A 22,780-nucleotide genomic window follows, 5' to 3' on the forward strand; every position below is an offset into this window, starting at 1 on the left:
AACCGGGCCAGCCCCTGCCCATTGTCCCCGGGCCGGGCCGGGCCGGGCCGCCCCCCGCGCGGGCAGGAAGGGGAGGGGTCGCGGCAGACAATGCCTCCCCCCCCCCCCCCCCGCGCCGTCACGGCCCGCCCTCCGCTCCCCATTGGCCGGCGGGGAATTTGGGGAGCCCCCCTTCTCCCCCCCCGCCGGGGGCGCGCGCGTCGCATTGTGCCGGGGGGCGCGCGGGGATGGGGGGGCGGGGGCGCGCGCGGCCGCCGTCGGGGGCGCGCCCGGGGGCTCCCCTTGTGTGTGCGTGCGTGCGGGGCCGCGGCCGGGGCCGGGGCCGCAGCGGGGCCGGCCGGCGCCATGGAGGAGCTGAGCAGCGTGGGAGAGCAGGTCTTCGCCGCCGAGTGCATCCTCAGCAAGCGGCTCCGCAAGGTGGGCCCCCGCCGCGCCCCCCCCCCAGCGCCCCGGCCCCGCCGCCGCCTCCGCTAACGCGCCTCTCTGTGCCTCTCTCCGCAGGGCAAGCTGGAGTACCTGGTCAAGTGGCGGGGCTGGTCCTCCAAGTGAGCGGGGCGCGGGGCCGGGGGGGGGCGCGGGGCGGTGCGGGGCGCGGGGGGCCGCCCGCCCGGCCGCTTTTGTTCGGGCCGCGCCGCTCCTTTTGTTTACAAATAAGCGCGGCCGCGGCCCGGCCCTCCCCGCCGCCGCGTGGGGCTGAGCCCCCCCCCCCCGACGGGCCGGGCCGCCCCCCCTTCGGCGCCCCCCCCGGCGGGCAGGCACCGGCCGCGCGTCCCCCTCCTGCTCCCCCGGGATGCGCGGGGCTCGCCTCGAGCGGCGCCGCCGTGGCCGCCCCCGGCCCGCGCCCCCCCCGGCCCCTCGTCCCCAGCCGTCGGTGCTGGGATGCCCCGGGCCCCGACGGCGCCCCGAGCCCGGCCACCTCCGTCCCCATCGCCGCCGTTGTGGGAAGCGCGGGGCCCGGCACCGGGTCCTCGGTCCGGGGCTCGCGGAGGGCCCGGGTGTCCTCGGCTGAACTCCCCGGGGCCCGGCCGGTAACGGGGAGGGGGGGGCGGCGAGCGGCGGTCCCGTGCTCTCGCCCAGTCCCGTCTTCTGTTCCAGGCACAACAGCTGGGAACCCGAGGAGAACATCCTTGATCCGAGACTGCTCCTCGCTTTCCAAAAGAAGTGAGCAAACCGTAAATATTTCTAAACGAACGATAAAGTCAATTAACTTCTAATTGGCCGCGCGTGCGGTGGAAGTTGTGGAAACAACAGACCGGGGCTCTCCGTGCCTTTTGTGGCACAGCTCTTTTGTTCATCTCCTGAAATTACAGTTCAGGTCCACCTAGGACGGCTCTCCCCAGGCTGGGTAAACACGGAGAATTTATGGCCCTGTGCACAATCTGTTTGTGCTCGCGCCGCACAATGGGCGCACGGCAGCACCCAGCAGAGACCTTTAGCTCTTGTTCCCCGACCAGCAGCCGGGGCCTCGGCTGTGCTCGGGGGGTGACTGCACGCCCAGGTGGGGAGACCGCTCCTACAGCTACAGAAATGGTGGGCTCAGAAAGGCATCCATGTATTTACGGAGGGCATAGCTGCGAGAGGGGTGAGGAAGGAATGGGTGGGAGAAAATGGTGTCCTCTGCCAGAGCCGGGCTACGACACAGAGCCGAGCTGTGGGCTGCAATTGTTCTGCAGCTATTATACACCGGGAGTCAGGCATGGAGATAGAAAAGTAGCCAGCTGGCTACATTAAGCACAGTGCTGCCAAATATTTTGGCTCCATATTAATAAAAATCATTAAAGTTTACGATAGGATTTAATTATAACTCGTTTCTGGAGCCATTTTTTTTCAAGAATGGAAGCTGGTGGTTATTGCAGGCAGCACGGAGTTTAATCAGCCGTATGTATTACAGCTTAACACTGTCCCTTTTAAATGGAGAAACACCAAGTAGTATCGTGACCTGAACACATTCTCAGTACGGTCACCCCGGGCTTTGCGTGGCTGTTGGCCCGGGCCACCACCTCCCCACCGAGGATGCAGCAAGGGCAAAATGAGCCTGGTGAAAGAGAGAAAGCTGGGACCCCAGGGAGTGCCATCGCTGCCCCTCTCAGCCCCTCAGGGGCTGGCCTGCTTCTCGCCGGGAAGGGGAAGCGCAGCTCTGCGGGTGTGTAAATAAGGAAGGGCTCAGCAGAGACCGTTCAGATGCATCCGTTGTTCTGTTCCCATTCTGCCGGCAAAGCAGCAAATTTCGCTGCGAATTGGAAAGGTCGCTGGCTTGGGATGGGCAACGCTGTGGTGCATCGCTGAGCACTGGAAGCTCCTTGCTGTGGGAATGTTCTTGTAGTAAATGAGGATGCAAACAAACAGCTCTGCCTCGCTGCCACAGCCACCTCGGTGCCCTGGGCCCTACAGGGTGCAGGCTGAGCGCCCACACACCAGGACGCCGCTCCCAGGGGCAGCGTTACAAAACCGATGCCTCCTTTTGGAAGGTCTGTGGCTGGCTCCAGTGGAACAAAGGTACCAGGACCAGGGCAGCCATCAGGACGGTGTTGCCCGGCGGATGGAGCTGTTTGGTAACCGCATTTCAGCCATCCATGCAGTTCAGTCCCATGTTTTATGCAAGAGACTTTTTCTTTTCATCTCTCCGCCAGCATAGCAGGGCAAATGCTTTCTTGCTGAGCCAGCTGAATATCCTGCTGTCTGGACAGCCATCTTTGTCCACCATTTTTTGTAGCCCTTTTCTCAGTTTGTAGTTCTTTTTTCTTCACATTCTTGGCCCAAGTCTTCCAGACGCCGTAGGTCAGCTGGCAGAGCGATGCTCAGAGCTGAGGGAAAGGCTCGTGGTGTTTTCATTCCAAAGCTGCTGCTGAGGTGCACAGCAGCCTGACATATTTTAAATACTGATAGCAATGCGTGGCCCCCAAGTGTTGGAAATGGTCGTGGAAGGGAAGGGTGCTGCTACCTGGCCTGGCCCAGGTACCCCACGGGGAGGCTGCAGGTTGTGGGATGCCTTCCAGCTGCTGCTCAGAGCGGAGCTGAGCCCACAGCATCAGAGCAGGATTTTTTTTAATGACAGAAGAAATGGAAGAATCTGGCTGGGCTTGTTATTTTTTTTATTATTATTTTTTTATGCAAGCTTTGTCCTTAATCGTTTTTTTGTGATTTTTTTTTCCAGGGAACACGAGAAAGAAGTGCAGAACCGCAAGAGAGGCAAACGGCCCAGGGGCAGGCCCAGGAAACACGTGGTAAGTCCTGGAGGTGCTGGAAACCCACAGCAGAGACAGCCCTGGCGAGGCTCTGACCCTGAGGGGCACCAGCGGGTGTCTGTCCCACAGCACAGTGTCGTGGGTGCTGAGCCCACGGAGGGTGGCAAGGACACGGCAGTGCCTGCAGACCCTGTGGTAGAGGCTTTGCAGAGTGCATGTTCCCTGACTCATTTTATGGCAGAGGCCGCGTGAAACACAGGGAAAGAACCTGTGTGCTTGTCCAGGGCACCCTGCCAGACCACGCTGGAGGATTTGCAGTGTCCCTGGCTGTTCTTTGATAATTTGTCTTTACCCTTCTCCCTGTCCCTCCTCATTGCTTCGTAGGAACCAGAGATGCCCTCAAAAAGTAAGTCAAGTAGTTCCTCTTCCTCAACATCCTCCTCTTCTTCCTCCTCCGATGAAGAGGATGAAAGTGACCTGGAAGCAAAGAGAGGTCCCCGCAGCAGAGAGACTCACCCGGTTCCCCAGAAGAAAGCTCAGATCCTGGTGGCAAAGCCAGAAATGAAAGACACTTCCAGAAAGAAGCGTGGGCGGAAACCTCTCCCCCCAGAGCAGAAGGCAGCTCGGAGGACCGTGAACTTGACAAAAGTGCTGAAAACGTCCCGCAAGGAGGTGGGGAGCAGTGCCAAGCTGATGGGGAAGCTGCAGCCCCAGCACAGCACGCAGGGCTCAGGGATGGCTGTGCTGAAGGAAGCGCCGGGCACCTTGGCTGGGCTCAGCTCCGGAGGGTCGTCGGCAGAAAACCTCCCCAGCATGATGAAGAGCGGCTCCACCAGCCCCAACCGGGCCATCAGCTGGCAGAGCTCCATCGTGCACTACATGAACAGGATGTCCCAAAACCAGAGCTCGGCAGAGACCTCGCCCCTGAGCAGGCTCGCGCTGAAGTCGCAGGCATCGAGCAAGAGCGGCTTAGGGCTGGACCTAAAAATGAGGAACCAGAAAGGATCTGGGGAGCTTGGGCTGACCATGCAGGGAGCCAAGACTGCCAAGGTTCCCGGCGGTGGTGCTGGAGGGGACCCGAAGTCTGGGTTCGCTGCAGGAGCCCAAATGCTGCACAACGGCAGCAAGACGCCTGCAAGCTCGGCTGTGCCCGGGAGCCAGCTGGCATCCAGTCAGGAGCTGAACCTCCAAGCTTTAAACTTGCAGAGTGTCAAAAATGGGCAGAACGCAGCCGGGGGAAGCAGCCTCCCTCGCCACGTGTGCAGCGCCCTGTCCAAAAGCGCCGGGGCAGCGGCGAGCGCGGGTGCCGCCGTCACGAAGGGCAGCGGAGCTGGTGCCGGATCGAATGCTGCCAGCGTGGGGGACAGCAGCAAGAGTGAGAAGCAGGCGCACAGAGCGGTCACTGGCGAGAGGGACTTGGCCAAAGGTGGCACGGCCGGCACGCAAGAGGGGCACGTGGCCCCCGAGAGCCGCAAGGCAGCCGCCCTCTCCGAAGTGAGCACAGGCGAAGAGACCAGCTCGGACTCGGATCGGGATTCTGCTTCCTTCCCCAGCGTGGGTCAGAACATGTCCGTCTCCATCCAGACCAGCCAGGACTGGAAGCCCACCCGCAGCCTGATCGAGCACGTCTTCGTCACGGACGTCACCGCTAACCTGATCACAGTGACGGTCAAGGAGTCCCCCACCAGCGTCGGGTTCTTCAACCTGCGGCAATACTGAGCCAGGGAGCGGGAGAGGAGGGAGGCGGTCCCCAGGCCTCTCCCGTAGCCTTGCCCAGCTCTCCCGTCAGGTTTTTCTTTCTTTAGGTGAACGCCCCATGGCAGGGACTCGCATGGTGACCGTCCGCCCCTGCCAGCGGCTGCCTCCGTTCCCTGCAGCGCGGCGCCCAGTGCTGCAGGCAGTGCCAGCTCGGACACTGTCTGCAGCACCCACGCGCACCCCGCGAGACCTGTTGAGACTTGTGCTCAGAGGGCCAGGGAAACGTACGGTGAAACCCGCTCAGAAGTGCCAGCACATGAGGGAGTCCCTTCCTGCTGCCCTTCGTCCTGCCAGAGCCGGGGGCCAGCACCGTGGGCCGGGAGCGGAGGCGTTGTGCTGCCGGGAGGGGACGGGCTGGCAAGTTCTGAGCCAGGCTTCACCGTACGCGGCTCTCCCTGCTTGGCAGCTTGAGATGGCAGAACACAGCGCAGGGCTCTGGTGGCAGGGAGAAGGGGTGGAGGGGCCACGGGCCAGGCTGACGCTCGGGAGAGGAAAGGAGAGGAAAGGAGAGCCTCTTCTCTCCTCTGGGCGCCCCGTGAATCCACCTGCAAGCTGCGAGGACAGTCACAAGTCGATCCAAATAGACAGCTGATGCTCCCAGCACCCAAGGGCTGGGGGATGGCTGTGGTACGGGGGTTTTTCAGGGTACATTAAGTCCAGCCACCCCCCTGGGCTAGGTCAGTTCCAATGATGGTGAAATCCACGATGTCTCCGTTGTGGTTTCCAGCTGATAAGGAAATACTGTTTACATTTTTTATTAAGGGAAAAACCTTTTTTTTAGAGGGAGGGGAATAAACCCAGTCTAGCAAAGGCTGAATGGGAGACACTGATGAGACAGGGTGGCAAAGATGCCTCTTTGAGAGCAAGGGGCAACGGGCAGCAGGCATCGAGTCCTGTTGTACAGCCCAGTGAGCCCAGAGCCGCTCCTCTGCCTCCGCCTTGGCCTCACACTCAGCAGCATCCAGGCACTTGCAGGGACCAAGCTGGGGAATATTTGTTCAGTCCTGCAGAACATTCAAACTCTCTTGACAGCAGGTAGGTTGGTGCTATGGCTCCCAGTTGGCTGAGGTTGGTGCTGGAGTTGGGTTAAAAACCAGCTGGACCCAGTACCGCTGTCAAGCCCCGTGCCTTGGATGCTCATCGGTGTTGAACTGTGCTCAGTGTCCCCGTTTTTCTCCAGCTGGAGGGCTCGGGGGCTGGTGGAGGACAACGCCTGCCCGGGTTGCCCAGAGCAGTCGGCAGCAGGCACCCACTGCTGCTGGCCCCCCAGGCTGCGGCATCTTCTGCGGCCACCTCGCCCTCCCGTCCCGAGCCAGCAGCTGGGTTGTTAATTCTGGCTTGTAATTGCAACCAATAATGGCTTTTTTACTGAGGTCTTTTTCCCTGCTATAGATTACTCTTACAAGCCAAAATTAACAGCAGTAGTTCAGGCAGAGTTTAATAGCATTTGAGGTCATTTTAGTTCTGTTAATGCTGAACTCCTTCTCTGGAGAAGATGCAAAGCCTGCCGCCTGCCAGGTCTCTGGGTACGTTATTAGGAAGTGCCTCCAGGGTCTGCGCCGTGGCTCGGGGTAGCTGCAGGTATGGCATCAGCATGGCTCATCGCTCACCGGACCACTGTGCCCTGCCACGGGGCCGAGCATCTTATTTTGCCATGGAGGGGGCACTTGCGGCCTCGGTACCCACAGGAGCGCAGAGAGGAAAAGAGACCAAATGGAGGGTACATGTTTCTGAAGCCCCAATGCATCAGACCACCACGGCTGCGTTGGCTGCCGGTGGTGCAATTCTCAGGTGAAATGAAAAACCAGCGATGGCAGCGTTTGCTGCCTGGGTGCGAAAGGGACGTTGTTCCCGTTGTTCCCTGCGTGGTGGCTGCCATCTCCAGGAAAAGCTCCTGTGGGCTAGAAACGGATTCCCTTAGCTTGTTATTTAATCTGCAGCCGTCCTGTTGGTCATGGCTTTGAGATGGTTTTGTTCTAGAGCTTGAGTGCAGCATCCTGCGGGAGCTGATGGCGAGCTGGGGTGGGCCAAGGGGTATCCCTGCAGCTCCTGTGCGGTTGTCCCCATGCGCAGCCACGCTGCCTTGAATGTCACTTCGCCACAGTGCCAGGCAGCTGGGGACCAGGGGGATTTGCTGCAAGCCGCCTGCAGAAGGCCTCGTGCAGCCCCAGGCCTGCAGCGGGCTGGGCTCTGCTCCACGAGGCAAAGGGCCCCAGGGAAGAGGTGAGCCTCAGGTGAGCCTCGTCCACAGATGGGGTTCCCAAAGGACAGTGTCCGTGGAGCTCCACAATGCCAAAATGTCAGTCTGTTATGTTTACCTTGTAGTCTTTAACGTTGCCAAACGACGTACGGTTGCTTTGAAAAGTCCAAGGAAACATCAGCCTGTGTTAGCAGAAACGAGCACTCCAGGCGCAGCCTCGCGTTCTGGGGGGGTAACCGAGGGGTTTGTGGGACCTCCGAGGTAATGCCCGGCTCTCTTCCCCACACACCAAATGTTTGCTAGTTGGCCTTTGCAGATCCAAACTACACAACAATGTGCCTTTTGCAACTGTCCTTACTTCAGCCTTGTCCGTGACACCGGTCCTACGACAGGTTTGTGCCTATGCAAAGCTGGGGTGGTCACAGGGTGCTGGGGACAGCCGCGACCCCACAGGACACCCAGCCCCGAGTGCTGGAGGTGGCCGATGGATGCTTCCGAGGGGAAGCCGGCCCGGCAGGGATGCTCTTGCCTAGGATGGGATGTGGGGCTGGTGTCCCAAGCTGGCTGCCGAAGGGGAAAAGCGTTTGAGGATGGTCTGAGAAGGGGTCAGGCACTCAGCACCCCCAGAAGGTGCATGAGGTGAGACAGGAGGGCAGATGGCGTGGGCATTGCTCACCGGCTCCGAGAAGGCTGCTCCCTCCAGAGTGCCCCATCGCAGCCCCAGTGCCTTTCTCCTTCTGGCAGCTTGCTCCTGCCCCGGGCCAGGCTGACGCCCCCCCAGGCTAACACCCCCCTGGGAGGGCGAGCAGCCCCATGGCTTCACCCAGCGTCCCCAGGCATTGCCCTAGGTAGCGGCAGGACTCTGCTGTCACCGCTTTTAGCTATTGTGCCTTTCTGCTCACCAGCTGGTTCGATTCCAAAGGTTTAAGAATGGTGAAAATGATAATCCAGAATTTTTTCTAAACTTCATCTCATCCCTCCCCCCCTTCCCCAGCCCCTCCTGACCTCGTGTTTCAGGACCTTGACTCTCCCAGCGGCGCTGGCGTGCGTCTGAGTGAAAGGTTTGTGTTGAAGTTTGCCTCTCAAAGGCACATTATGTGAGTGATTTACGGAAATCTTTTGTGGACAGAGGTTGAAAGCTGATGCAGACCGTGTTTACCAGTCAGTGCCATTAGTATTCAAGGTCTACCTTTTTATTTTTTATTTTAAGTTTGCTGCTATGGGTTTGAGTGTTCAGTTGTGTGTCAAACAACCAATTAAAGGTTTGTCACTTGTCATTTTCTAAGGGGTTTCCGATGTGGAAAGTCCTGCAGTATTTGTATATTGAATGGATATTTTCTCCAGGCATAATCTGGTTAAGTATACTTGTTGTTTTCCATTGGACTGGAAGAGGTGGCCAATTCAGCCATCTTCCTTAGAAGCCTAGTATATTTTTATATATATATATTTGTACCAAAAAAAAAAAAAAAAAATGGAGCTTGTGGAAGGACGGGGATGGTTTCAGGACGTTCAGTTTGCTTTGAGTTTCTGATCTGAGTGTGAAGGGCTCCAGAGAGGGAGAGGTTTTTACTGAAAGAAATTGGGTGAAAACAAACAATTGTTCTTGTAACTTGCGCCAGTCACTGGTCTGATTTGTATGTTTTAATTAAAGAGAGAGCCAAATCGTTCCTGTATGACACTTATAATTGCTTTAAACTACAGCTGTTTGTTTGCTTTTATTTTCAGAGAACAAAAGTTGGAGATGGTATTACCCTGGGAAAGCTTAAGTGTTTTGCTGGAGCAGGACAGCCGCCCGGCCCGCGGAGCGACGCAGGGCTCCCTGGGCCGCGGTCACCCTCACGCCAGCTCGCTCGGTTCCGTGCTGTGTGGTTCCTGGGACTGCTGGACACTAGTGCTAGTTTAGACCTCTAGGCTACTTTTAATTTATTTGCAGGAAAACACTAGGAGATGCTACGTCGGGCGGTTTTTTTTTTTTTTTTCTTTTTTGTATAACTTTTCCACTGCTCTTTTTTTTTTTAGTATATCAATAAATATTTTTTTTAACTTTTCAGCCTGCTGTGCTCACTGTGCCAGCCCGAGCAGGGGGAGGCAGCATGCAAGCCCCACTGCTGCCTTGCGACCCCGCATCCCCTGGGGCCCCGCGTTCCCTCCCCGCTCCGGGAGGCTGCAGGGAGCCCCCGATCGGTGCTCCCCAACCCCGCGGGGACCGGGGTCGGGCGAGGGAAGGCTGAGGGGAAGCAGAGCCGTGAAACCGCCCCCCCAGCTCCGTCCCGAGCCCGGGCTCCGGCTCCTACCGGCCGGGGGGAGGCTGAGCGTGGCGCATCGGGGGGCTCTGGGGCTGGGGCTGCGCTGGCCCCTGGCTCTCAGGTGCCTCCGCTCCTCGCCCGCCCGGCCCCGGGAGCCGCCCCGCACGTGCTGATGGAGCCGGGCCGGGGGCGGCGGCCGCCGGGAGCCGCGGGGCGCGCAGCGGGCACGGCCGGCCTGGGGAGGGCGCTGCGCGGCCGCGGACGGGCCCGGGCGACGGCGCCTTCCCGGGCCCGGCCGCCCTGGCGGGGCTGGGGGCGAAACGGCCCCGAGGCGGACCGGGCCCGGAGCCTGGGCTCCGCCGTCGGGGCTCCCGTCGGGGCGGCCGCGGAACGGAGGTTCCCGGAGCGGGAGGGGCAAGGAACGGAGCCTCCGGGGCGGGGGGCGAAGGGGGAGAAGCGGGGGGCGTCCGAAACGCCCTGGGGGCGGGGGGGGCTGGGCTCCTCGGGCCGCGTCCCGGGGCTCCGGCAGCCGGGCCCCCGCCCCCCCGCGGGCCGTCCCCACCCCCTCCGCACCGCCCCGGCCTGGGGCCCCGCCGCGCCCGTGTGAAAGGGTCCCCCCCGCTGGGGCCGGGGGAGAAAGGCGCCATTGTGCGGCCCTTTCTCCCGCGCCTACTTGACACTCATTTTCCGCGCACAGATGCTGACAGCTCTGATAATAAGGGGGTCTGCGCCTTTCACCCAGCGGAGCAGAAAAAGGAGGTTAATGAGGACACAGCTTAAAAAAAAAAAAAAAAAATCACAATAAAACCCCCTCGCTTCCCCCCGGCTGCGAGGCCGAGGGAGATTTGAATACAAAGGCCGGGCTCGCCGGGCAGGGGCGGCCGCCGCGCACCGGGGCCCCGGCCCCGCGCCGTCGGAAGGCCGCGCCGTGGCCCCCCCGCCGGCCGGAGCGGCTCAAGGACGGAGCGGAGCGGCCCGGAGCAGTTCCCGTGCCCAGCCCGGCACCCGAACGCCTTCAGCGGGGCGCAGCGGCGGCCCCGGGGCTTTTCTGGGCGCGGAGCGGAGCCGCGCACGGCGCCCGCCGCCGCCGCCGCCCCGTCCGGGCACCGCGGCACAGCCCGGCCCGGCGGCCTCCGTGCTCGGGGGGGCGCCCCGGTGCCGGCTCGGACCCTTCCTTCCCCGGCGGCTCCTGGGGGCCGCCCCCTGTCCCGCACGGCCGCGGCTCCCAGCCCCCCCCACGTCGGGGCCCCGCCGCTGAGCACCCCCGGCCCGGCGCCCCTCGACCGCCCCAGTCCCCTCCGCTCCTCGCCCCCCAGCCACAAACGGGAGAAAGACACGTTTCTATTTACAAAGTATATATTTAAACTCACATAAAAAGCAGGTCTCATATGGACATTCACGGCTGGCAGAAGACACGTAGTTAAGCTTCACTTCTGAGACTGAGATTTAGCCAAATCTTTTTTTTATACAAGTCTTAGATTTAAATAATTCACACACACACACACCCCCACGCACACACTCAGTATATACGTCGCTATATACATACACACATATACACCCACATGTATGTCTTGCTTTGTATACGTGTGTGGTGGCCACACACATATACAGGTACACAGGGCTGGAGTGAAGCACAGCGAGCCTCCACCGGGCCCCGGCAGTGGAGCGAGGCAGGAGCTCTGCTCTGGGCTGTTCCGCAAAGGGAGGTGGGTTTCTGCCTTCAGCATCCCAGCAGGGGGAGGAAGGGCAGCCTACATCCCACCATCGTCCAACCGACAACACCTCCCGTGGCAGCTGCCCAAGCACTAGCGCTGAAACCAGCACGCCGCTTGCCTCGGCTCTTCGTACAAACCAAGTTAAAAAATCTCAATTTTACAAAATATGCCGTACAACAACAACAAAAAAAAATGAAAACAAACAAAAAAATAAATCACAGAAATGGCTCCCTTTGTACAGTCAATACAGCATCCTCTTGCTAGGTCATCTGACAAAGGCAAAGGTCCCAAAAGATGGAAGGGGAAAGGGGCTGAGCAAGGTGGAGCCGCAGTTATCCAGATGGGCCTACCAGAGGCAAAGGCTGCTCCTCGCCCGAGCCCCTTCCTCCCCCCGTCAGGCCCCATGTGCTTTCATCTTATGTGCAGTCCCCAAATTAGAAAGCGTTTAAGAGCTTCACCGGGCCAATCAGAAAGGATGGAAAAGGCCAATCTCTCCCAGCCCTGGCCCTCGGGGGCTGCTGGACAGATTTGTGCTTTTGAACCGACAGAGATGCTCAAATCAATGCGTTAGGACATGAGGACACCTGCTCTACATCAACTAAAAAAAAACACAACGAAACGCTTCTCCTCCTTCCTAGGGAGGGCTAAAAGACCCCGACCTCTCCTCACCTTGGTTAAGCTGCAATGGAGTTTAGAGAGAAAGAGCGAGCGGAGGAGCGGGCGGGCAGAGGGCTGCAGCATCCCGCGCCTCCTGCGAGACGCTGCCACGGGCTTTCTGCAAGGCAGCCGAGGGTTTCTGGTCAATGCTGGCGGAGGGAAGCTGCTGCATTTTGTTCAGAGCCATTAAATCCCGCTGCTATGCCCTGCCTGAGCCCTGGGAGAAAGCTGCACAGTCCTTCAGAGCCAGAAGAAATATGCAGGCAAATAAAAATACAAAAAGCCACCAGAGTCAGCAGGAGCTGCTCTGCGCACAGGAATATTTAGCCTCTTGGCTATTGTTTAACTAGCATAAGAAAAGGGAAATATTTATTGTCTCTGAATGCATAAAGGTGGCTCTGGGATTTGTCAGAGATGTGGATATTAGAAAATGCTTTATCTGGAGTCTTCCAACAGTCTAAAGTGATCTGTGTTTGGAAAAAAAAAAATCCACTTTCTATAGCAGTATAAAGCATCTAAATATGGGCAGTGACATGCTACCCTCCCAAACCTCTCTGGCATTTCAGGAATGTAAACAGAGTTGTTGTTTTTTTTTGAAGTGGGTGGGGGAAAAGAATCAAGCGACCAGACAAAATGAAAACAGATTCTCAGCTCAGTTCTGTCTCCCACAACTGCTATGACAATTCTATTAAAGTGCATTTCAGTATCACCCCTTTCAGGAATCTTACACACACAAACCTCCTCTTCCTTCACAAGAAAAGGTAATTCAAGTTAATACTCCACTAGAACAGTTTTAACCTTTTTATGGACTTCTGCTTTTCCCCGCCCCAATTTTGTAGCAACTTTTTTTTTTTTTTTAAACTGGCAACGCCCCCTCCCCAACAATACTGTAAATTCAAGTGCTTACTTCAACTGTCAAGGGCAACAGTTCTGGATACAGCACACTTGATTGTACAAGCAACACCTTATATCACAATCAAGAAATCTGGGCACTTTGCCCTCCGAGGGAGTAACACTTCCCCCTTCACCATCCATAGCATCATATGAAAAATAATAGTTAAAAAAACCCAGAACATAATTAGCTATGAACATCACTCATTATGTACACCGGCTCCTGCAACAGATGCATGAACTCCGTTAGTTCTCAGTTTTATTGTCCTTTCTAAGAGCAACTGAGCAGTCACTGTTGTCTCCATTTAAATAAAACAACTCAGAGTTGAAATATATATATATAGATATATATAAGCATTTTTTCTTAAATAACATATTTACATCTAATAGAAAATATAACTCTAGAGATAATTTTTCCAACGAAATGTAAGACGTGAAAAAAAAAACAAAAAAAAAAGAATGAGTTAATGAATTTAGGACAGTTTCTAAATCCTCTCCAGGAAATTAAAAAAAAATTTAAAAAAATAAAGAAAAAGGGAAAAAAAAAAGCCCACCAAGCTCTAACCAAGCTTTTGTCTGGATCTAGACCGAAGAAAATCCCCAGCACCACCACTGACAGAAACTCATCGCTTCTCCTTAAAGAATCCTTGGTCCGTGCTGCTCTCCTTAATTGTGACGGTCAAAAAGTTAGAGGTCACGTCAGTTACCACCACTTTCTCCAGGTTGTTGAGGGACGGGCTCCAGGACTCCTCCTCGGGGTCCCCCAGGATCCTGGAGACGGGGATCCTGGCGATGAGGGAGGGCCGCCCCGCCTGGCCGCCCACGCCGTCGCGGTACAGGCTGCCCACGGAGCCGGGGCTCACGGCGCTGTGCAGGATCTTGGGCCCGCCGGGATCCAGCCCTCCTTGCCCCTTGGGGTCCAGAAAGTCCGCCCGGTGCTTGGCGACCCGGGGCGCGTAGCTCTCGGCGGCCCCCAGCTTCATACCCACCTCCACGCGGTTGGGGCTGGACATGGTGCCGGAGAGGTCGGGGTCCGGCCGCCGGGCGAGCTGGATGACGCTGTGTCCCGAGCTGAACTTGGCCGCCCCCGCCGCCGCCTCCTCCATCTTCCTGGCCTTGAGGTAGTCCCCCACCTTGTCCCCCGGCTCCCCCAGTTTCCTCTTGGAGGCATCCAGAGTCTCCGCCAGGTCCTTGTAAAGCTCTTTCCTAGGCTTGGGGCCTCTCTTTTTGGGGGTTTCCCCGGGTTTCTCTTCCACCCTGATAACCCGGTCCCGGATGCTGTCTCCCTTGGGGGTGCTGCTGCTGCTGCTGCCCTGCGGAGCCAGGGCTATGTTTCTGAGTCCTTCCCTAGCCCGGGACGTGGAGCCCAGGTCCTGGGGGGAGCGGCCGGGATACGGCACCCGGATCCCCCTGGAAGAGTCACTGCGGAATTCATAGGTTTTGGCTTTCGCTTTTGCCTGGGCCTGCAAAGAAGATAAATCAACCGGTGATTTTATTGTCCTGCCACCCGGGTGCGTAATTACGACTTACACGACGAGGGGGCTGCCTTTGCACCGAGCGCTCTCCATCCGAGCCGGAGAGGGACCAGCTCCCCGCACGCCTCCCGTGCACGCTCCCTGCAGCCCTCGCCGCTCCCCGGCGCAGCGGCACCGACGCACGCGGGGCTCCTGCCTCCTTACCTTTAACAGGAAGGTTTTGGGCTTGGGGCCTCGCTTTTTAGGCCCGTATAGCTCCATTTCTCGCTCCCTAGAGGTGTTAAAAAAACCAAAGCTTCAATTCAGCATAGCTACAAGACAGCAACATATTTACAAGTGCAATGGCTACGACTAGCAAAGGCCTTGTACCTTTCCTCAAAGGCTGCAAGCAGCCGGGCATCCAGAATGTTTTCCTCGGGCTCCCAAGTGCTGTACCTGGGGGGGGGGGGGGGCGGGGGCACACAGAGAGGGAAAGGCATCGGGAACGAGTAACAGGGGAAGGAAAAAAAGAAACAAAAAATACGTGACCTAGAGAAAGGGATCCAACTTTCCTTTCTGCTACAATGGGAAATAATAGCTACAATGAGCCATCTCCCCCAACAGTTCCTAGCCTGCAAAATTGTATAAACAGCCGACTTACTTCTGAGACCAGCCCTTCCATTTTACGAGATATTCCATGCGCCCCTGCAGATGCAAAGAGAAAAAATAAATATGCATGGAGGGAAATCACGATAAGCGCTTGCAACAAAGCTACACATGCAATTACATGCATGCAACAAATACACGCCTGCACCCAAGGCGTGTGTCAAAAATATGCAAGGGGGGAGGGACGCGGGGCGGGAAGGAGGGAGGGAGGGGGGGCAAAAATGCACCAAAAAAATAAATTCAGATTTAAAAAAAAAAATCACAAAAATGCGCGTGCAGCCACCCCGCGCAGCCCCCCAGCAGCATGCAGCGGGGAGGCCGGCGCGCACAACGCCCGGTTCGCAGCAGCAGCGGCGGCGGAGCCCGCCCCGCTCGGAGGAACCCGTGCATGCGGCGGGGAGGAGACGGGGCCGCCCCCAGCGGGCGCCCGAGCCGCAGCCGGGCCCCCGACCGCCGCCGCCGCCGCCGCCACCGCCGGAGCCGCCGCAGCGCCGCGCGGCCGGGGGAGGGCGCGGGGCGGGCGGCGCGGCCTGGCGCGGGGCTGCGCGGCGGCGGGGCGCGGCGCGGAGGGGGGGGGCGTCGGGGATACGGGAGGGGGGGGCACCTACTTTGCGGATGCGGCGCTTGAGCAGGGCCTCGGCCGCGAAGACGCGCTCCCCGACGGCCGAGAGCTCCATGTTTACGCGGCCGCTCGCAGCACACAGGCAGCCGCCAGCGCAGCCCAGACCATAATACTCCGCCCGCTGACGTCAGCGCCGCGGCCCCCCCCCCCCCTCTCCTCCTCCAGGGCCCCCCCCCGCACTTGTTGCTGGCGGAGCCGGGTGGAATATTCCGCCCGCGCCGCATTGGCCCGGGCCCGGCGCCCGCCCCCGCCGCCGCGCCGCCCCCCGACGTGAGCCGCGTCCCGATGAGCGCGGGGCGGGGCGGCCGCGGGGAGAGAGGGGGGGGGAAGCGGGGGGGGGGGGCGCGGCCGCGCCCCCCCCCCCCGCTTCCCCCCCCCTCTCTCCCCGCGGCCGCCCCGCCCGCTCCGAGGGGGGCGCCCCCCCCCCTCCCCGTCGAGCCCCCCCCCCTTCCAATAGCCCAGCGCAGCACAAAGGAGCCGCCGCCACCGGCAGCCGCCAGCCCCGGGACGGGGCGGAGCGGGGCGGGGCGGACCGCCCCCCCCCCCCTTTCCATCATCCCCCCCCCTCCGGGCATCACCGCTCCGAGCACACCTGGACGGGGCGAACCCGGGGGGGCGGCCGGGCCCCTCCTCCTCCTCTCCCCAGCCACCACCGCGCCCCGCGGGTTTTTGGTGACAAAGCCAGCGGAATTGGGGACCGAAGCGCTGGCGGCTTGCGGAGAAATCACCTCATTGCTGCCGCGCCGGGAGCCGGCGGCCGGCACAGCTCGGCGTCGGCAAAAACCCTTCCCGGGAACAAATGGCCGCGCCGAGCCGTGCCAGCGGGGCAGCTGGTTCTGGTTAAGTTTAAATACTTTCCAACAGTTCGGGTAGTAAAAATAAAGTAGACCTCAACAGCCCATAATACGAGTTTCTGGTTTCCTCGCTCCGGCAGCCCGCGGCTGCCTTCCCCGGCTCGCTCGGGGTGCGGGGGTGTCCCCGGGGCCACCGGAGGGGCTGCCCCCCCCCCCCACATCACATTTCGGCAGAGCTCTGGGGCCCGGTCGCCCCGGTGGCCCCGCGGGACCGCTGTCGCTCCCCCCGCGTGAGTCCGAGCCCGAGGCGGCCACGGGAGACCGGGCCCCGCGAGTCCCCGGGACGGGTCCTGCCCACGGTGGGCGCGGAGGAGCGGGGGGCCCAGCCGCGATGTCCCCCCCGGGGCCGTCGGGGGGAGGCTCGGGGGTGCCCGGCAGCGCCTCGGCTCCGTCTCATCGAGCGGAACCATCCCCGAGCCCCGGAGCAGCTCGGGCCGGGGCCGCCCCGCGGGTGGGCTGCTGCCGCCTGGCCCACGCGGGGCGAGGGCGGACGAGGCCTCCCACGGCTCGGCCCCTCTCCCCCGCGGCTCTCCTCCGCTAAGGGGCTATAAGACGAAGGGGAGCAAGGCTCGGAGGCGGCCGCGCTCACGCGTGGGGGATCCACGCGCCGGTCTCTAAAGGCATCGGCTGAGCCTCGGCTCCGTAAACGAGGCGGAGCGGGGCTTGGGGCCGGCGGCTGCTCGCCTCCGGGGCCGGTGGGGGGGGGACACGACCCTCCGTGCCCGCTCGACGCGGGGGCTGCTCGGCACCGCCTGTCCCCTTCGTGGGTCGCGGCTGCGGGGCCGCGGGTGCACCGGGAGCGGCAGCCACAAGGCTCCGGTGCCGTCCCCATCCCGGAGATCGTTTTCTCCCGGGGCTCCTGCTCGCCGCCACGGAGCGCTGCCCGCTCCCGCCGGCCGGGCTCCGGCCTCCCACGGGGGACACGCGGGAACGGCAGACTCGCGGCCCCACGGGGGGGCTCGCGGGACGCGAGTGGAGGAGCCCGCGGCTGCCTCTCGATGCCGGACCCGGGGCGTGGAGCGGCTCCGTGGGCAAAGCGGGGGCAGGGTCCACGCCGTGCCCCGTCCCGCGCGAAGGGGAACACGCGTGGCGTGGGGGAGGCCGGCGGGGCCCGGCGGAATCCCGCTCCCGGGCGCAGGGGGGAGGTTTCCGAGCCGCGGCTCCCGCTGCCGCGCCCCCCCCCTTGGCCCGCCCCGTGCCGGGGGTCCCCGCGCTGCGCGGGATTTGCGCGCAGTGCCCGGGGCGCTGCGCAGCGCTGGTGCGGAGGGAGGCGGGCGGGGGGGGGCAGCGCAGCCTCCGCGCCCTCCCCGGTCCCCGGCCAGCGGCGTCCTGGGGAGATTTTCGTTAATGTCGAATTAATCGTTGTTAATTAAGGCAGGGCGGCAGGGCGGCTCGTTAACTCGCGTGGACGCACCGGACCGGATTCTGCAGCCCCAAGATGCCGCGCAGAGAGTCCCGGGGGACGGGGAAGGGGAATGGGGGGCGGGCGCAGCTCCCAGACGTGGGGAGGGGGCTCGGGGGGCCGGTCGTGCTCCCCAGCGGGGCCGGACCGATGCCGCCGCCGCCTCGCTCCGCTTCTTGGGGTTTTCGAGACAGCGACTGCGGCGGCGCAGCGGGGCCATGCGGGGCCGTGAGGGGCCGTGCCCCGTGTCCGCGGGGGGGCCGCAGCCCGGGGAACTGGGAGTGAGCCCCACACCTTCGCTCCTGGTGTCCCCGGTGCAGGCGGGAGGCACCGTCCCGAAGGTGCCTCGAGGGGCTGCGGAGCTCCCGGCCGAGCAGTCGCCTTTGCCCCGTAGCCTCCGCAGAGCCACGCGGATTCGCGGAGCCCCACAGCCACGCGTGGCCGCGGAGAGGAAAGAGCCCACGGTTCCCGCTGCCTCCAGCACGCCCATCCGCGGGGGATACAGCTCCAGGCACCGGCACGGACCCACGCTTGACCCACGCGGGTACGGGGACGGGAGATGAGTCCCCGATTGCGGTGCGGGGGGGGGAGGCAGAGAGAAGGCGAGACGCAAACGAGAACGGCTTGGAGAAGGCAGCGGGGAGCGATCGCTGCCGGGGGGGGACCCAGCTGGAGCCGCCGGGGCCGTGGGCGAGCCAGGAGCGGGGCTGCGGCGGCTCGACGGCGGCTTGGCCGGGACAGAGAAGCGGGACGGAGCCGCCCCGGCGCTGCGGGACGAGACCGCGGGCGGGAGCGTGCCCGGTTCCACCGGGCAGTTCCTCCTCCTGCCGGAGGGGGCCCGGGGAGCCCCCGCCGGGGGCGTGCGGAGCTGCGGGGGGGTGGCCTGGTGCTCGGTAGGGGTACCGGGAACAGGAACGGAGCCCGGGCAGGGGCTGCCCTCCACGCTCCGGAGGTCAACGGCAAAAGCTGCCATGGCGCAGCACGGGCTCCCGGCTCCGGGGGGGGAGCCCGGCCCCGCGCCCCTCCCGCCCCTGCCGGCCCCGCCGCGCCCCCAGCTCTGCCCCGAAGTACCGGCGCTCGGAGCTCACTCGTGGACTGCTCCCGGCCGATTCGAGCGCCTGCCGCTGCACAGGCAAACGTGGATCCAGTTTCCGCCCGTTTGACCCCAAATCCCCCCCTCGGTTGCCTTTTATCCCCACGCCCCGCTCGGACTCGCGGAAGGAGCGCTCGGGGTCTCAGCGAGCCGCCCCGGCGCAGCGTCTCCGGCTCCCCCCTCGTTTTTCGCTGTGTGGGGGCTTCCACAGCTGCGAGCTTTGCAACGAAACCGGGGGTCTGCGGCTCCTCCTGGGGCCGCGCGTGGGGGCACCGGGGCGAGCACGCGTGTCCGAGCCCGGGGCCCCAGTGGGGCGGGGGGCAGCTGGCACCGACCCAGCCGCCGGCTCGGCGATCCCCGAGCCACAGCCCGGCTCTTCCCCGCGGCTCCCCGGGAGCTTCTGCGATCGTGCTGCTCCGCCCCTCCCGGCACCGGCGCCCGGGACGGTTCGCATCCAACCCAGGCTCCGGCCCGGCCCGGTTCCCCGGGCGGCCGAGGCTGCCGGTGCCGGTGGGAGTCCCGGCCGGACCGAGGTCGCCCTGCCCCGCGTCCCGTTCTCCTGGGCGGCCCGAGAACAGCCCCAGCGCCGAGACCCCGCGGGAAACCGGAGGCAGAGCCACTCGCCCCTTCGTAGAGCCCGAGCGGCTTCGAGTGCCCGAACGGACACCGCGGCCGGTTCGGCCCTTGTGTCCCGGGAGAAGCAGCCCGCAGCCCGCCCGAGCCGTGGGTACCGCCGGGCAGGGCAGAGCCCAGCCCCGGAGCTCCGATCCGGACGAGCTGTCGGCAAGAGCCGAGACTCCCGGCCCCTCGGGGCCGCCCGTCGGAGCTGCCCGGCAACCCGGCCCATGTCGCCGCCCGGTTCGGCTCCGGGCTTAGCCCGGCCCGCTCCCACCCAGGACCCGGGCGAGAAAACGATTTCCCCTGCCAGCGGCTGAGCGGAGCCGCGACGAGCACCGGGGCAGATTCCTGCCCCCCGGGCCGATGCCGGGCGGGCTCGGTGGTGCGGGCGGGGCACCGGGGACTTCGCGGTGCTGCCGCGGTCCCCGCCGGCCGCCGCAGCTCTGCCCCGGGAGCGGGAGGAGCCCGGCCGCCGGGACGCTGCACTTTCGTTTCCGAGCACCTCGGGGCGAAGAGGGGAGGCAGCGACCGGCCCCGGGCAGCGGCAAATGCCCCCCCCCCCGACCTCCCCCCGCCCCGGTCCCGCGGGACGGAGGCGGCCGGGGCCCCCCAGCGGCGCCGTAGGCACATACGGGACCGGCCCCGGGACGGAAGGCGAATTCGGAGACCGGACCAATAAACGGGGCTGCGTTTACACGCGGCAGCGCTGCAGGCGGGGCTATGCCGGCCCCCGGCGCCCCCGTTTCGCCCCTCTTCCCCCCTGGGCCAACCCCCCCCATGGCATCCTCCGAGGCTGCGGCCGGCCGGGCCCGGGGCTGCCGTCCACCCGAGCAATGGAGCGGCCGGTCCAGGAGAATCGGTGCTGGGGAGGGAGATTACCGGGAATGGCCGGGCAGCCCCCGCGGAAGACAGGAGGCGCGGAGCGGCTTCCTCCCGCTCTGCAGCCCAGAAATCCCCGTGCGAGGACGTGTTCGTGGTTTTGACATCGAATTCAGGCCCGGGCACAGCTTTCCTGGCAGCTCCCGAGACGCTGGTGCCCAGGGCCGGCGGGGGGGGCAGCGCTCCCCGGAGGGCACAGCTCTGCCCGGGAGGCTCCGGGAGGGCAGCGGGCGCCGCGGCTTCCCCTGCCCCGCGCTGCTCCCGCTCCGCCGGGACTCGGCACGGAGCCGCGGCCACGGGGCTCGGTCCCTGCGGTGCGCGCTCCGCGGAGCTTCCACGCCGAGCAGCCTGGCTCGGGGGGGCAGCGCCTGGAGCGGGCCCCTTCTCTCTGCCCGATCGATCGTTATCCCCGGTTACCGGGGCCTCGGCGAGCGGGCAAGGGAGCGACCCCGACGAGGTGCAGCCCGGCGCTGCGGCCGGCCCCCCGACCCCCGGCCTTCCCCGCCGCCCGGGAGCCTCCTCCCCGGGGCAGCTCGGTGCGGGCCGGCGGTGCTGAAGGACAGCGGCGGCCCCCCCGCCCGGGGCGGGCAGCCGTGGCCGAGCCCCGTCCGTCGCCCTTTGGCCCGGCTCGGCCCGGCCCGCCCTCGGGGCGGGCGCTGCGGGGCCGGGGCAGGCGGTGGGCGCGGCGGCGGAGGCGGCCCGGGCTCGTCCCCGGGGGTTCTGCAGGGAAAGGCGACGCTTCCCGGCGCGGCCCCGCCGGCGCGATTAATTCCAGGTGCTCTCCATAGGTGGCACCGTCCTCCTGAAAATCGCGGCTGCGGCCGCCGCGCAGCCAGCGGCGCTCCGGCCGCCCCGGGGGGGCAGGGCCGCCCCCACCGATCCGAGGAGCACGGGGCAGGCGGCCCCGACCGCCGCAGCGCCGCCGGTTGCTGCCCGGTTTGTGCCCGGTGCGTGTCGGCGGGAGACCCGGGAGCTGTGCCAGGCCCCGCGGCCCCGGGGCCGTGCGGGGGGGTCCCCTCCACGACCCCCCGGGGGAGAGCTGCCGTCCCCGATCCTCGCAGCACAACCCCGCCACCCGTCGGGGGGAGCCTCCCGCGTCGTCATTTTGCGTGGGAACCTCTCCACGCGTGTCCCCGCAGCCTCCACAGCCCGGCCCGTGGGGGTGGCGTGCCCCGAGCACAGCCCCTGCTCCGGCTGTCGACAGTCAAGGTGGTGGAGGGGTGGGGGGGCCCGGCCCGGCCTTCTCACGAGGAGCACCCGCGGGGCAGCGCCGCCGCACCGGTCCAGGCGTGCTAAGGGGAGCCGGAGCCCCCCCCGATCCCGCTCCCGGGGCACCCAAGTCGCGGCCGCGGCGCTCCGCGGGCTCGCACCGAGCAAGGTGCCGCTCCTGGGGGTGGGGCGGCCGCGGCGGGGGGGCTTTATCGCAGCTCGCCGGGCCGCGAGCACTTTGCACAAAAGATCTTTTGTTTGGGGGGTTCTGAATTCGCTGCTTATTTGTAGGAACACCAACGCGAGGTGTTTGCAGAGGCCGGGGAAGCAGGAGCCGACCCCAGCTCCCGCGGCGGGCAGGGAAGCCGGGACGGCTCCGGAATCCCCCCCCTCGGGTCCCCCCCGTCTAACCGGCGCGGCTCCGGTTTGCCCGCGCCGCTGCCCGCAGAGCCGAACCGAGGGCCGGGACTGCTCGCTCCCGGCTCGGGCTGCAGCTGCCGCGGCTTCCACCGCAGCGCCACGCGTGGGCAGAGCCCACGGCCCCGCTCCACCGCGGCCGGGCACGAGCGGGAGGGAGCAGCGGGGGAGCCCCTCGACGGGGCGGGGGGCGGCTCCGGGCGATGTGCCCACGGCCCCGCGTGGGAACGGCGGCTCCGGGTGGGGAACCGAAGGGGTCACCCAGGGGTGGTCCCTGCCCCGTGCCCGTGCCCGTGCCCGCGGCCGCGCGCGGCGCCGCGTTTAACAAAAGCAATTAGAGGGGAAGCACGGCCCATTTGCATCGCCGGCGGCTGCACCGGGGCGGGGGCGGCGGGGAACAGCCGGGATCCCGGGTGGGACGGCGGGGTCCTGGGTACGGTCCCGAGTGGGGTCCCGGGTGGGGTCCCGGCCCCCGTGGCGCGCTGGCGGCTCTGCCCCGGCCCCCCCCGTGGCGCGCCCCGCCCCGGCGCGCCCCGCCCAAGGTGGCGGCAGTATTTAGGTTCATGCCCTTATATGGCGATGAGCGCGGCGCCCCGCGGACGGCGCGCACCATATAAGGAAGCGGTGCCAGAGCCCGCGGTGAGGTGGTGCGCGCTCATTGGCCCGCCCGTATCGCAGCAACCGGGCTCGCGCGAGTGGAACGGGCGCGCGCCCCCCCCTCCCGCGCCCGCGGGGCCGGGAGCTGCCCCCCGCCCCCCCACTCCCAAACCCGGTGCCCCCCGACGGGACCCCCGCTTGGCAGCCCCCTGTCCCCACCACGCCCGCCCTCCCGGGGCCGCCCCGCTGCCCCTGTCCGGCCCCGGCGGGCAGCGCTGCCCCGACGCCGCGGGGAGCGTCGCGGGAGGGGGCGGCGG

General features: G+C 64.3%; 2 protein-coding genes across 3 annotated transcripts; one reads left to right on the plus strand and one right to left on the minus strand.

The window, feature by feature from the left end:
• The first annotated feature begins 208 nt into the window (after nt 1-208).
• Nucleotides 209-8,428, plus strand: CBX2 (chromobox 2). Its single transcript, XM_038165506.2, has 5 exons — nt 209-417; nt 502-545; nt 1,096-1,161; nt 3,155-3,224; nt 3,570-8,428. Exons 1-5 carry the CDS (start codon nt 346-348, stop codon nt 4,902-4,904), a joined length of 1,587 nt encoding a protein of 528 aa, XP_038021434.1. The 5' UTR covers nt 209-345; the 3' UTR covers nt 4,905-8,428.
• Nucleotides 8,429-10,727: 2,299 nt separating this feature from the next.
• On the minus strand, nt 10,728-15,548 carry CBX8 (chromobox 8). Of its 2 annotated transcripts, none has more exons than XM_038165372.2 (5): nt 15,381-15,548; nt 14,768-14,811; nt 14,497-14,562; nt 14,332-14,422; nt 10,728-14,115 (listed from the first exon to the last, which is right to left on the minus strand). In XM_038165372.2, the coding sequence occupies exons 1-5, from the start codon at nt 15,447-15,449 to the stop codon at nt 13,276-13,278; spliced, it is 1,110 nt and encodes a 369-aa protein (XP_038021300.1). In that variant the 5' UTR covers nt 15,450-15,548; the 3' UTR covers nt 10,728-13,275. The 2 variants fall into 2 exon arrangements, with proteins under 2 accessions (XP_038021300.1, XP_038021301.1); XM_038165373.2 differs by having other exon boundaries at nt 14,332-14,398; nt 15,381-15,547.
• Between the last annotated feature and the right edge of the window lie 7,232 nt (nt 15,549-22,780).

This window comes from Anas platyrhynchos, chromosome 19 (genome assembly GCF_047663525.1).
Source record: "Anas platyrhynchos isolate ZD024472 breed Pekin duck chromosome 19, IASCAAS_PekinDuck_T2T, whole genome shotgun sequence".
NCBI lineage: Eukaryota > Metazoa > Chordata > Aves > Anseriformes > Anatidae > Anas > Anas platyrhynchos.

Coding starts and splice junctions, on each gene's coding strand:
- CBX2 (XM_038165506.2), top strand. CDS start 346: ATGGAGGAGCTGAGCAGCGTGGGAGAGCAGGTCTTCGCCGCCGAGTGC. Junction 418..501: donor TCAGCAAGCGGCTCCGCAAG/GTGGGCCCCCGC, acceptor CTCTCTCCGCAG/GGCAAGCTGGAGTACCTGGT. Junction 546..1,095: donor TGGCGGGGCTGGTCCTCCAA/GTGAGCGGGGCG, acceptor CTTCTGTTCCAG/GCACAACAGCTGGGAACCCG.
- CBX8 (XM_038165372.2), bottom strand. CDS start 15,449: ATGGAGCTCTCGGCCGTCGGGGAGCGCGTCTTCGCGGCCGAGGCCCTG. Junction 14,812..15,380: donor TCAAGCGCCGCATCCGCAAA/GTAGGTGCCCCC, acceptor TTGCATCTGCAG/GGGCGCATGGAATATCTCGT. Junction 14,423..14,496: donor CTTGCAGCCTTTGAGGAAAG/GTACAAGGCCTT, acceptor GCTGAATTGAAG/CTTTGGTTTTTTTAACACCT.